This window comes from Salvelinus namaycush, chromosome 11 (assembly GCF_016432855.1).
Source record: "Salvelinus namaycush isolate Seneca chromosome 11, SaNama_1.0, whole genome shotgun sequence".
Taxonomy (NCBI): domain Eukaryota; kingdom Metazoa; phylum Chordata; class Actinopteri; order Salmoniformes; family Salmonidae; genus Salvelinus; species Salvelinus namaycush.
This window is the reverse complement of record NC_052317.1, coordinates 43,044,376-43,057,205: the sequence shown is the minus strand read 5'-3', so window position 1 is coordinate 43,057,205 and position 12,830 is coordinate 43,044,376. Positions and strand designations below refer to the sequence as shown.

General features: G+C 46.1%; 1 protein-coding gene across 1 annotated transcript in view; it reads right to left on the bottom strand.

The window, feature by feature from the left end:
- Positions 1-1,761, bottom strand: part of LOC120056207 (MAP kinase-interacting serine/threonine-protein kinase 2-like) — a 63,709-nt gene extending 61,948 nt beyond the window's left edge. The window contains exons 1-2 of the mRNA XM_039004450.1: positions 1,676-1,761; positions 986-1,206 (exon numbers count right to left, since the gene is read on the bottom strand). Coding sequence (XP_038860378.1) covers positions 986-1,042 — 57 coding nt within the window. The 5' untranslated portion in view covers positions 1,043-1,206; positions 1,676-1,761. The remainder of the gene's footprint in view (positions 1-985; positions 1,207-1,675) is intronic.
- Between the last annotated feature and the right edge of the window lie 11,069 nt (positions 1,762-12,830).

Below are 12,830 nucleotides of genomic sequence, written 5' to 3'. Positions count from 1 at the left end.
TGTAAGTAAAATCGAACAGCTGGTCGAGCTGTGATGAGACCGAATGCATTTTTTTATTTAACCTTTATTTAACTAGGCAAGTCGGTATATAACAAATTCTTATTTTCAATGACGGCCTAGGAACAGTGGGGTTAACTGCCTTGTTCAGGGGCAGAATGACAGATTTTTACGTTGTCAGCTCGGAGTTCTGATCTTGCAACCTTTCGGTTACTAGTCCAAAGCTCTAACCACTAGGCTACCCTGCCGCCCCATTTACATGTCACTACGGAGGAGTTTAGTTGCTGACTCTAAGGCAACACCCTGCAGTCACCCTCTAAACCTTAATGCTGCATTCAAGACTACTGTGAACTTTGAGGACAAACGAGCTCCAACTGGGAATATACTTTTTGCACGGTCATCCAACTCGGAATTCCAACTCGGGAACTCGGGCCTCTTTCTAGAGCGTCGACTTTCCGACCTGAAGATCACTGATGCCATGATTTGACCTTTAATTTTTTGAATATTTTTCAATTGTCTGCCATAGCTTCAAATATAAAAGTAAACATTGGCTGTTAATTTAAAAAAATTGTACACGGTCGGGGTCACAAGAACTTTCAGATATGAAAATGGGGTTGTGGGGCAAAACAAATTGGAACCTCTGTCTAATACCCTGTGTCATTAATTAAGTAATTAAATCAGAGGTCTAATATTGGGCAAACGTGAGACACCACAGAGTGACCACAGTTACACTTCTGCACTCTCCCCAGGAAGTTATACATACCTAGCTGTCACTGACTGAAATAGTATGGTCTGGGATACTGACTGACTGGGCTAAAATTAACACAGAAGACATGCAATGACTGAGCAACATCCGTTCACAATAATGTAATGCATGTTCCTCCAGCCTTTGAATCAGTTAGCTTCTTCAATACTTCTATTCAATTAGGAAACACATTTGGATAATGACTTTTAGAAGCAGTAATTACAAACAAAAAGAGTAACTCACATTTAAAGAGCGGTGGATGCCAGTGACCTCTGGGGTGGTATTCTTATTCTGAACCATTTTGGGTGTCGGTTAATTTAGCTGATACTCGGATTTAGATTAGGTATGCACTGTCACTGTGGTCCAATGCGAGAGACAGAAGACACGGCAGCTAGATGTGGTCCGTTGGTAGTCTTGACATAGATGTTTGTTGGATGGTTAAGTGCTCATTTAAAACGGGATTCCTGTGTGAGACAGTAAAACATTTGTCACTAGCTGATATAACCGAGTCAAGTGGACACGGTTGTATCAGTGGTCACACAACGCTACAAGTCTCGCTAACTCATTCAAATTTTACTAGTGTACTAACGTTACAGTTGAAATGAAACAAACAAAAGTTAACAGAAACACTTGATATTTTCAACAAAAAACCTATTAAAATATATTCGTGGCATTGTGAAAGTGCATTCAAAATGTCTACATTACCTAAAGAGGTATCTAGACTGAACTAGTTCTAACGTCCATTGAGCTTCCATTGTTTTTAAAAACACGTCATGTTCGCTAACAGTAACTTTAGCTAGATATGCTAACCGCGCTAGCTAGACTACAATAGGGTTGAAGTTGACTCAGCTCTTGACAACTCGAACATATTCGTACGGTTGATATCCCAAACTTTATATCATATAATAAAACCAGATATTTAATTTAGCTTACCCCGTTATTGTCCGTGTTAGTCCAGCCTTGACGCCGTTTCGATGCCAGGGCACAGCCTTTGTTGAATGAATGTTGATTATTTCGGGAAGCAACGAACGTCTATGAGGGGTGGCTTTTATAACCTCTGATGATCCCCCGCCCACTCTGGTCTGGTTTATCCAATCAGCTCGCAGTAAACACTGACCAATATAACATTAGGACACACATGATAGGATAATTTACCGAAGAGGGCGGAGCACCGTTTTTCATATGCAACTGCAACGCAACCGACTGCAACCTAAGCTGCACGTATCTATAGCCTAGTTTCATCCTCTTACATCTGTGGCATGTTTTCGAATAAGCGGTAGGGTCATTACGCAATCTGATACGAGTTTCCATAAGTGGGTGCCTGTTTTCTTACTTTTAACCTCTGCATTGATGGGAAAGGGCTCACGAACGCGTACATGTCGATTATTTTGCTCTAGGACGCCCAAAAGCCTCACAAAGACTCGTCTGAGGGTCCCAGGTACTAGTTGGGGAAAAAACGAATGTAAGTATAGGGCTCTGGAAAGAATTAATAGATCACTGCAAGATGATCCGTTTCTCTGGTTTTACTATTTATAGGTACGTGTTTGGGTAAAATTAACATTTTTGTTTTATTCTATAAACTACTGACAACATTTCTCCCAAATTCCAAATAAAAATATTATCATTTAGAGCATTTATTTGCAGAAACTGACAACTGGTCAAAATAACAAAAAAGATGCAGTGTTGTCAGACCTCGAATAATGCAAAGAAAATAAGTTCCTATTCATTTTTAAACAGAATACAAATGATTTAAATTAGGAAGAGTTCAGAAATCAATATTTGGTGGAAAAACCCTGATTTTCAATCACAGCTTTCTTGCGTCTTGGCATGCTCTCCACCAGTCTTTCACATTGATGTTGGGTGACTTCACAGACCCTGTAACCAAAATACAAGTATCAGGTCTGTGTGAATGGTTCTCCTGGCGCAAAAATTCAAGCAGCTCGGCTTTGTTTGATGGCTTGTGACCATCCATATTCCTCTTGATCACATTCCAGAGGTTTTCAATGGGGTTCAGGTCTGGAGACTGGGCTGGCTATGACAGGGTCTTGATCTGGTGGTCCTTCATCCACACCTTGACTGACCTGGCTGTGTGGCATGGAGCATTGTCCTGCTGGATAAAACCAATCCTCAGAGTTGGGGAACATTGTCAGAGCAGAAGGAAGCACATTTTCTTCCAGGACAACCTTGTACGTGGCTTGATTCATGTGTCCTTCACAAAGACAAATCTGGCCGATTCCAGCCTTCCTGAAGCACCCCCAGATCATCACCAATACTCCACCAAATGTCACAGTGGGTGCGAGACACTGTGGTTTGTAGGCCTCTCCGGGTGGACTTGCTTCCTTTCAGCCACAAGAGCATTAGTGAGGTCTGGCACTGATGTTGGGCGATTAAGCCCGTACTCGAGGCTAAGCCTCCAATTAATCCAAAAGGACTTTGATGGGGTTGAGGTCAGGGCTCTGTGCAGGCCAGTCAAGTTCTTCCACACCGATCTCGACAAACCATTTCTGTATGGACCTCGTTTGTGCACGGGGGCATTGTCATGCTGAAACAGGAAAGGGCCTTCCCCAAACTGTTGCGACAAAGTTGGAAGCACAGAATCGTCTAGAATGTAATTGTAGGCTGTAGCGTTAAGATTTCCCTTCACTGGAACTAAGGGGCCCAAACCATGAAAAACAGACCCAGACCATTATTCCTCCTCCACCAAACTTTACAGTTGACACTATACATTGGAGCAGGTAGAGTTCTCCTGGCATCCGCCAAACCCAGATTCGCCCGTCGGACTGCCAGATGGTGAAGCGTGATTCATCACTCCAGAGAACGCATTTCCACTGCTCCAGAGTCCAATGGCGGCGAGCTTTACATCACTCCAGCTGACACTTGGCATTGTGCATGGCTGCTAAGCCATGGAAACCCATTTCATGAAGCTCCCGACGAACAGTTCTTGTGCTGACGTTGCTTCCAGAGGCATTATGAAGCTCTGTAGTGAGTGTTGCAACCGAGGACAGATTATTTTTACGTGCTTCAGCATTCAGCAGTCCTGTTCTGTGAGCTTGTGTGGCCTACCACTTCGCTGCTGAGCCGTTGTTGCTCCTAGACATTTCCACTTCACAATAACAGCCCTTACAGTTGACCGGGGGCAGCTCTAGCAGGGCAGAACTGACTTGTTGTTAAGGTGGTATTCTATGACGGTGCCACGTTGAAAGTCACTGAGATCTTCAGTAAGGCCATTCTACTGCCAATGTTTGTCTATGGAGATTGCATGGCTGTGTGCTCGATTTTATACACTTGTCAGCAACGGGTGTGGCTGAAATAGCCAAATCCACTCATTTGAAGAGGTGTGCAAAATACTTTTGTGTATATAGTGTAGTTTAATGCCTAAAATAAGGGGATAAATACTTTATTAAAAAAATGTTTCCTTATCTTTCTTCTCTCTCTTAGATACAGGACAGACACTTCAGAACAAACTTCCTTTAGATTTTTTTGAGGACGATCTGTTCTTCCATGTAGTGAATCTGTTATTCAATGTGTTTTTATTGGCTAACAGCAGTAACACCAAATTCAATGTTTTATCCACAACATCTTTTTTTTTTTAAGTATAAATGTATATACCTCTTCTTAAATCTAAGTGAAATAGCTTAATGATCCTTGGTATGACCTTCTTAACCCTCCCGTTGTCTCGGCGGGTCAGAGTGACCCCGGGCAGTTCCGAGTTGATTCCCCGTGTCTGTGTGGGTCAGAGTGACCCTGGCAGCGTTAGCAAGGTGTATGTTGTAACCCTCCTACCCCTGTCTGGGCCGGGTCATAGTGACCCAACACTACCACCTGGTGGATACTAGTCAAAGGTCCTGCCCCAAAATTCACATGCGCCACATTCCAGGAAAGGGCCCTGTGTGAATACGGCCCTCTGTCCCCAAACGGGCCCTTGGGCCCAGTGTGAGTTTGGGTATTGATTCTAAAAACGCCCCCCTCCTACACTACCTTCCATTGGTTGTGGATATTGTGCCTTTTGGGTATGGCTGTTGTTACATAACCTTCCCTTTGTCTCTGCGGGTTAGAGTGACCCCCAGCAAGCGTTACGAGTTGATTCCCCGTGTCTGTGTGGGTCAGAGTGACCCTGGCAGCGTTAGCAAGGTGTATGTTGTAACCCTCCTACCCCTGTCTGGGCTGGGTCAGAGTGACCCTGGCCCTGTGTTACGAGTTGTTCCCCTCTGTCTGGGCCGGGTCAGAGTGACCCTGGTAGGCACCACTTGTCCCCAAGAACTCAGTGCACGACCTCGGTGCTATCACACGGGGAGGCCAGCCAAGCGTACCGGATGGGCCGAAGGAGCAGACAGGCAGGGCCGACCACGCGCCTCGTCCATTCACGTGCCTCGTCCCATTCACGTGGCCACTGTAAGCAGGGCGTAGAGAGGCTACTAATATTGTCAGGAAGAAGAAGAAGATGAGGACGACGACGAGGAGGAATACGACCCCGCCGAGCGTGAGCCCTCCGTCTACGACGCCTCGCAGTCCTGGTTTCAGCGCGGCTCAGGTCCTGGAACAGATATCCTCCAGTGTCGACCAAGAAGACGAAGAAGACTACTGCGATTCCGAAGAGGAGGACGTCTCGGAAGATGAAGACGGTGAGGAATACAACCCCGAGCGTGACGCGGACGACTACGAAGACGACTCGGCCTCGCGGTCGTGCTCCTCTTCGGAGGAAGAGCGAGAGGGAGAGGGAGACGCGGCCGCTGCCCGAGAGCGAGACAGAGAGCGAGAGCGAGACAGAGAGCGAGACAGAGCCAGAGAGCCAGAGCGAGAAAGGGAGACGTTGCTGTCAAAAAACGGCAAAATCAAATGGTCCTCCGTGGCCTATCGCGGCCCGGATCGGCCCCGCGCCATCCGCCGGCCCGGCCCCGCCGTGACGCCGGGCCCCACGGCCTACGCCGCGTCGCGAGCGCTCGACATCGCGTCCACCTTCCGGCTGTTTGTCACACCGGCGATAGAAAGGATAATTGTGGACATGACGAATCTGCAGGGGGTGAGAAAATACGGCGATGGCTGGCGACCCATGGACTCCACCGACCTGCGCGCCTACGTAGGGCTGCTGATCCTAGCCGGCGTCTACAGGTCCCGAGGCGAGGCCAGCCTGTGGGACGCCGAGAGCGGCAGGACCGCGTTCCGCGCCACCATGCCGCTCAAGGTGTTTCACAAGTACTCGAGGCTGCTGCGATTCGACGACCGCCAGTCGAGACCCGCGAGACTCGCCACCGACAGACTGGCGGCCGTAAGAGAGGTGTGGGACCTGTGGGAGGAGCGGCTGCCGGCCCTCTACAACCCGGGGCCCGACGTGACGGTGGACGAACAACTGGTCCCGTTCAGAGGTACCGTCTATGTATCTGTGTATGTACATGTAGCATAGAGAGCAGTAGCAGTAGCAGTAGTAGCATGGGCAGTAGTAGCAATCGGCAGTAGTAGCATCGGCAGTAGCGGCGGCGGCTGCGTGTAACGTAAACGCAGTGCGCCCCGATGGTGAGCCAGTAACGATGACGCTGCTAATCTCCTCTCCCTCCCCTCTCCCCACCGAAAATACGCTGTCCTTTCCGACAGTACATTCCCAGCAAGCCGGCCAAATACGGCATCAAGTCGTGGGTGGCCTGCGACGCCAAGTCCAGCTACGCTTGGAAGATGCAAGTGTACACCAGCAAGGCGGCCGGCGGAGGCCCCGAGAAGAACCAGCAAGGAAGAACCAACAAGGGCGGCGTGGACAACCTAGACAAGGTGGTCGGGACCTTCTTGTTTTAGTCACCTAGCGACCGACTCGTTCTTGTTTTAGTCACCTAGCGACCGACTCGTCCTTGTTTTAGTCACCTAGCGACCGACCCGTTCTTGTTTTAGTCACCTAGCGACCGACTCGTTCTTGTTTTAGTCACCTAGCGACCGACTCGTTCTTGTTTTAGTCACCTAGCGACCGACTCGTTCTTGTTTTAGTCACCTAGCGACCGACTCGTTCTTGTTTTGTTCCCCTAGCGACTGACTCGTTCTTGTTTTATTCACCTAGCGACTGACTCGTTCTGTTGTTGTTCCATTGACAAGAGGTTCACCTGCAAGTTAGCATTTCATTGTACCGTGTACTCTATGTACATCATGTGTTTATGACAAATAAACAAACTGGAACTTAGGGGAAGGGCAGCCAGAAAGAGACGGGAAAAGATGCCCAGCTTTGTGGTTAGATTGTAGGTGAACAAAACATTGAAAATACATAGGCTCTTAAATGATGTCCTCTTATGTAATCTCAATCTCACATTAGCTGGTAGAACTGACTAAATGAATCATAGAGGTCTTCTAACTCATTCCATTCATGTCTCTACATTTAAATAGCCTAGGGGCTATGTAGCTTCTGATCTGTCATGTTTGGAGTTGTGCTGTGCTGTTATGCGGACACTTAATTTGTCTTTACATTTGAGTTGCTCTGGTCAAGTTACTATACAGTAAGTTCAAAGAGCAAATACCCCTAATAAACAACTTCTCGTTTAGAAAACAGCCTGTGGCATGGATACGAGTCAAACATTTATTATATTGTAAATTGATTACAAAGAATCAATAGGATCATTTTGGTTATAAAGTCAATCTTGTTCAAAACACAGTTTTTTTTGGTGTGAGACTTGTGGTCGTGACTGCGTCACAACGTAAAGAAAGGTTGGGTTTGTTTCAATCCTGCCCACAGCTGGCAGCACACGAGTAACCATCACTTTGGAGTGCAGCTTTGCGAGACCCGATCGTAATCCCTGTGGTAAATTTGGGTTGACTTTGGATATCCCCGTGGGGCTAGTTAGGGACCATTCGGTAAATTACACAATTCCAATAGCTCCAAATTTCAATTACATAAAAACCTCAAACCAACTATAAATTGTAGAAATTCATATATAAATATTGAACGCATTTAATGAGAACTAAAAGGTGTGCAACATGAAAATATTGTCTTATTTACATTGTGTAATTTATTGACGGTCCCTAACTTTCCAAAGTCAGGTAGCACACCAGCCTGCTGGAGCTAATAGGCAAAATAATTTTGCTAACTATTTCTACCTGCAAACACACACCGACCGGCCACATCAAACCACACCCTGAAACCAACTCACGTTTTAATTTAGTTCTCTAGCGTTTCTTAATGAACCAAATATGAAATTAGGCCAAATCAGCAAGTGCAGTTGCCCTTTAAAACAAACAAATTAAATGTGGAGGGGTGGGAGGTGTGTGTGCGTGTGGTGCATTTCAAATTGTTTTCTAAATTGATCTGCAAAAAAGTAGAGAACCATTCACACTGACCCGGTACCTGCAGAGAACCATTCACACTGACCCGGTACCTGCAGAGAACCATTCACACAGACCCGGTACCTGCAGAGAACCATTCACACAGACCCGGTACCTGCAGAGAACCATTCACACAGACCCGGTACCTGCAGAGAACCATTCACACAGACCCGGTACCTGCAGAGAACCATTCACACAGACCCGGTACCTGCAGAGAACCATTCACACAGACCCGGTACCTGCAGAGAACCATTCACACAGACCCGGTACCTGCAGAGAACCATTCACACAGACCCGGTAACCTGCAGAGAACCATTCACACAGACCCGGTAACCTGCAGAGAACCATTCACACAGACCCGGTAACCTGCAGAGAACCATTCACACAGACCCGGTAACCTGCAGAGAACCATTCACACAGACCCGGTAACCTGCAGAGAACCATTCACACAGACCCGGTAACCTGCAGAGAACCATTCACACAGACCCGGTACCTGCAGAGAACCATTCACACAGACCCGGTAACCTGCAGAGAACCATTCACACAGACCCGGTACCTGCAGAGAACCATTCACACAGACCCGGTACCTGCAGAGAACCATTCACACAGACCCGGTACCTGCAGAGAACCATTCAGAGAACATTTTTATTGTTCAGAAATGTGGTGGGTCGTCTCTTCGTTCGCTGGACTTTATCATGCTAACTGTTCCAAATGTCCGAACTGAATTCGGTAAAAGGGCTTTTATGTACTCTGCGCCATCGTCTTGGAACGCCTTACAAAATACTTTTAAACTGGAAGAACTTGTCCCGATTGGTGTTTTTAAATCACTGATGAAGGATTTTGAGGCTGATTCCCTGACCTGTCAAGGTTTTTAATTTGCTGTTTTTGATGTTGTTATACTCTTGTGAATTCTATGGTTTTTACTAGATTACTTGTAGTTTTTCATGTTGTCTGTCTGTAATTTTTGTAATGACTTGGTGCTGCCTATCTTGGCCAGGACGCTCTTGAAAAAGAGATTTTAAATCTCAATGAGCCCTTCCTGGTTAAATAAAGGTTACATTTAAAAAAATCACACAGACCCTGTACCTGCAGAGAACCATTCACACAGACCCTGTACCTGCAGAGAACCATTCACACAGACCTGATACTTGTATTTTGGTTACAGGGTCTGTGAAAATACAGGAATCATGACTTGGTCTTTAGATGGCTTTTAAATTACCATGTTTTATAGCCCCTCCCACTTTCAGATATACAAAAAAGCAGGGAAAAAGAAGCAGGAATTATCAATGAGTAGAGAGGTCTGTCTGGAGGGTTTTAGTAGAGGGGTCTGTCTGGAGGGTTTTAGTAGAGAGGTCTGTCTGGAGGGTTTTAGTAGAGAGGTCTGTCTGGAGGGTTTTAGTAGAGAGGTCTGTCTGGAGGGTTTTAGTAGAGAGGTCTGTCTGGAGGGTTTTAGTAGAGGGGTCTGTCTGGAGGGTTTTAGTAGAGAGGTCTGTCTGGAGGGTTTTAGTAGAGAGGTCTGTCTGGAGGGTTTTAGTAGAGGGGTCTGTCTGGAGGGTTTTAGTAGAGAGGTCTGTCTGGAGGGTTTTAGTAGAGAGGTCTGTCTGGAGGGTTTTAGTAGAGAGGTCTGTCTGGAGGGTTTTAGTAGAGAGGTCTGTCTGGAGGGTTTTAGTAGAGAGGTCTGTCTGGAGGGTTTTAGTAGAGAGGTCTGTCTGGAGGGTTTTAGTAGAGGGGTCTGTCTGGAGGGTTTTAGTAGAGGGGTCTGTCTGGAGGGTTTTAGTAGAGAGGTCTGTCTGGAGGGTTTTAGTAGAGAGGTCTGTCTGGAGGGTTTTAGTAGAGAGGTCTGTCTGGAGGGTTTTAGTAGAGGGGTCTGTCTGGAGGGTTTTAGTAGAGGGGTCTGTCTGGAGGGTTTTAGTAGAGAGGTCTGTCTGGAGGGTTTTAGTAGAGAGGTCTGTCTGGAGGGTTTTAGTAGAGAGGTCTGTCTGGAGGGTTTTAGTAGAGAGGTCTGTCTGGAGGGTTTTAGTAGAGAGGTCTGTCTGGAGGGTTTTAGTAGAGAGGTCTGTCTGGAGGGTTTTAGTAGAGAGGTCTGTCTGGAGGGTTTTAGTAGAGAGGTCTGTCTGGAGGGTTTTAGTAGAGAGGTCTGTCTGGAGGGTTTTAGTAGAGGGGTCTGTCTGGAGGGTTTTAGTAGAGAGGTCTGTCTGGAGGGTTTTAGTAGAGAGGTCTGTCTGGAGGGTTTTAGTAGAGAGGTCTGTCTGGAGGGTTTTAGTAGAGGGGTCTGTCTGGAGGGTTTTAGTAGAGAGGTCTGTCTGGAGGGTTTTAGTAGAGAGGTCTGTCTGGAGGGTTTTAGTAGAGAGGTCTGTCTGGAGGGTTTTAGTAGAGAGGTCTGTCTGGAGGGTTTTAGTAGAGAGGTCTGTCTGGAGGGTTTTAGTAGAGAGGTCTGTCTGGAGGGTTTTAGTAGAGAGGTCTGTCTGGAGGGTTTTAGTAGAGGGGTCTGTCTGGAGGGTTTTAGTAGAGAGGTCTGTCTGGAGGGTTTTAGTAGAGAGGTCTGTCTGGAGGGTTTTAGTAGAGAGGTCTGTCTGGAGGGTTTTAGTAGAGAGGTCTGTCTGGAGGGTTTTAGTAGAGAGGTCTGTCTGGAGGGTTTTAGTAGAGAGGTCTGTCTGGAGGGTTTTAGTAGAGAGGTCTGTCTGGAGGGTTTTAGTAGAGAGGTCTGTCTGGAGGGTTTTAGTAGAGGTCTGTCTGGAGGGTTTTAGTAGAGAGGTCTGTCTGGAGGGTTTTAGTAGAGGGGTCTGTCTGGAGGGTTTTAGTAGAGGGGTCTGTCTGGAGGGTTTTAGTAGAGGGGTCTGTCTGGAGGGTTTTAGTAGAGGGGTCTGTCTGGAGGGTTTTAGTAGAGAGGTCTGTCTGGAGGGTTTTAGTAGAGAGGTCTGTCTGGAGGGTTTTAGTAGAGGGGTCTGTCTGGAGGGTTTTAGTAGAGGGGTCTGTCTGGAGGGTTTTAGTAGAGAGATCTGTCTGGAGGGTTTTAGTAGAGAGGTCTGTCTGGAGGGTTTTAGTAGAGAGGTCTGTCTGGAGGGTTTTAGTAGAGAGGTCTGTCTGGAGGGTTTTAGTAGAGGGGTCTGTCTGGAGGGTTTTAGTAGAGGGGTCTGTCTGGAGGGTTTTAGTAGAGAGGTCTGTCTGGAGGGTTTTAGTAGAGAGGTCTGTCTGGAGGGTTTTAGTAGAGAGGTCTGTCTGGAGGGTTTTAGTAGAGAGGTCTGTCTGGAGGGTTTTAGTAGAGAGGTCTGTCTGGAGGGTTTTAGTAGAGGGGTCTGTCTGGAGGGTTTTAGTAGAGGTCGGTCTAGTGTAGACTAATGAATACAGGGCTGTGAGTTTGTGGCTTCACTGTGTGTCTGGCTGCTGTTATTCCTCTGTTGAATCGTGTTCACCAGCCTTCGCTTTGTCCCTTGTCAATAACATTGATCTCTTTGTTTAGGTTGCACATGCTTTGACACAAACTAAAACTACTTGCCACTGTCCTAAAACTACTTGCCACGAATCTCAATTGCATACTCCTCGAGTCCTCTCTCCTCAACCTCGTTCTCAAAACTCATTGGAGGAGATGGTCAAGAGGGGAGGGACCTCTGGCTTTCTCATCCAATGGGTTTTGAGAAAGGAGTCGAGGACTATGCAAATGATTATCTTCCATTTCTCTCACTGAACCCATATTCTTGATTTCAGCTAGCTAGCTCTCCCCCCTAGCTCTAAAATACTAGCTCTAAAATACAGCTAGCTCTAAAATACAGTTTGACCAAGGTCAAGTCAGTGTGAAATTGAGTTTAAGGGAGTTATTTTTTCTGCAGAAAATGTGCTTATTGAAAAATAGGGTCAAACATGACTGCATACCCTCTAATTAAGGTGGGTTGGGAGAGACCTCCATGTGTCTCCTCACAACTAATAGTTCCATTAGTCAACAAACCACTTTCCATTGCTGATTAGCTTGGCATCTGAGATGAACAGACATGGATTAACTTGGCATGTGATGGGGTCAAATTGGGTTCATGATAGGAGCTGCACCAAATGTTTGATGTATTATAATAATTGATTATGCTTATGTTGTATTAATAGAAGGGGAGGGGTTATAAGACCCCTCCTCCACTACATCTATAGGGTCCTGGACTACAGATTAGCAATATATATATATATATATTCAATATAACATTTAAAATTGTTCCACAGTCTTTTCTAAGTCTCTGCCTCTTTTAAAGAAATGGTCTGAGAAATGTGTGAATTATTGCATGGGGTCTGTGAGAAAGCACTTCAAAGATAAATACAGAACCCTGCAGGGGAGGAGAAGAGATAAGAGACTAGTCAGACATACCTCTATAAATCAACATGGGGGTGTGGTTCATTTACTGCTGAGGCCTTAGAAAACACTGGAACTATCGTATCTCTTGCAGGGTTTGTATAGCTGTGTATGCATGGGCTTGATCTGATGAGTAGAAGGTAATGACGTATGCAGTGACATCACAGGGGGTTGACTACATGATAAAAGCAACTTGGACTTTTCCTATGGGGCAGAACTCACGAGAGACATCAGTTGTATGTTTGATCTTTGACTTCTGTCTACAGCTGTATTTTGATTAAAATTGTTATGATTTATAAGTGCACATTGAGTGTTCCTTATTTGTTAAGTAAACAGAACCAACACATGTGAGATGAACAGAAACTATTTTAACTTGGCATGTGAGATGAACAGAAACACTAGCTACTGCAACCATCCAAAAGCTTCAAACTAAGACATGATCAAAATGATTATAAAAACACCTAG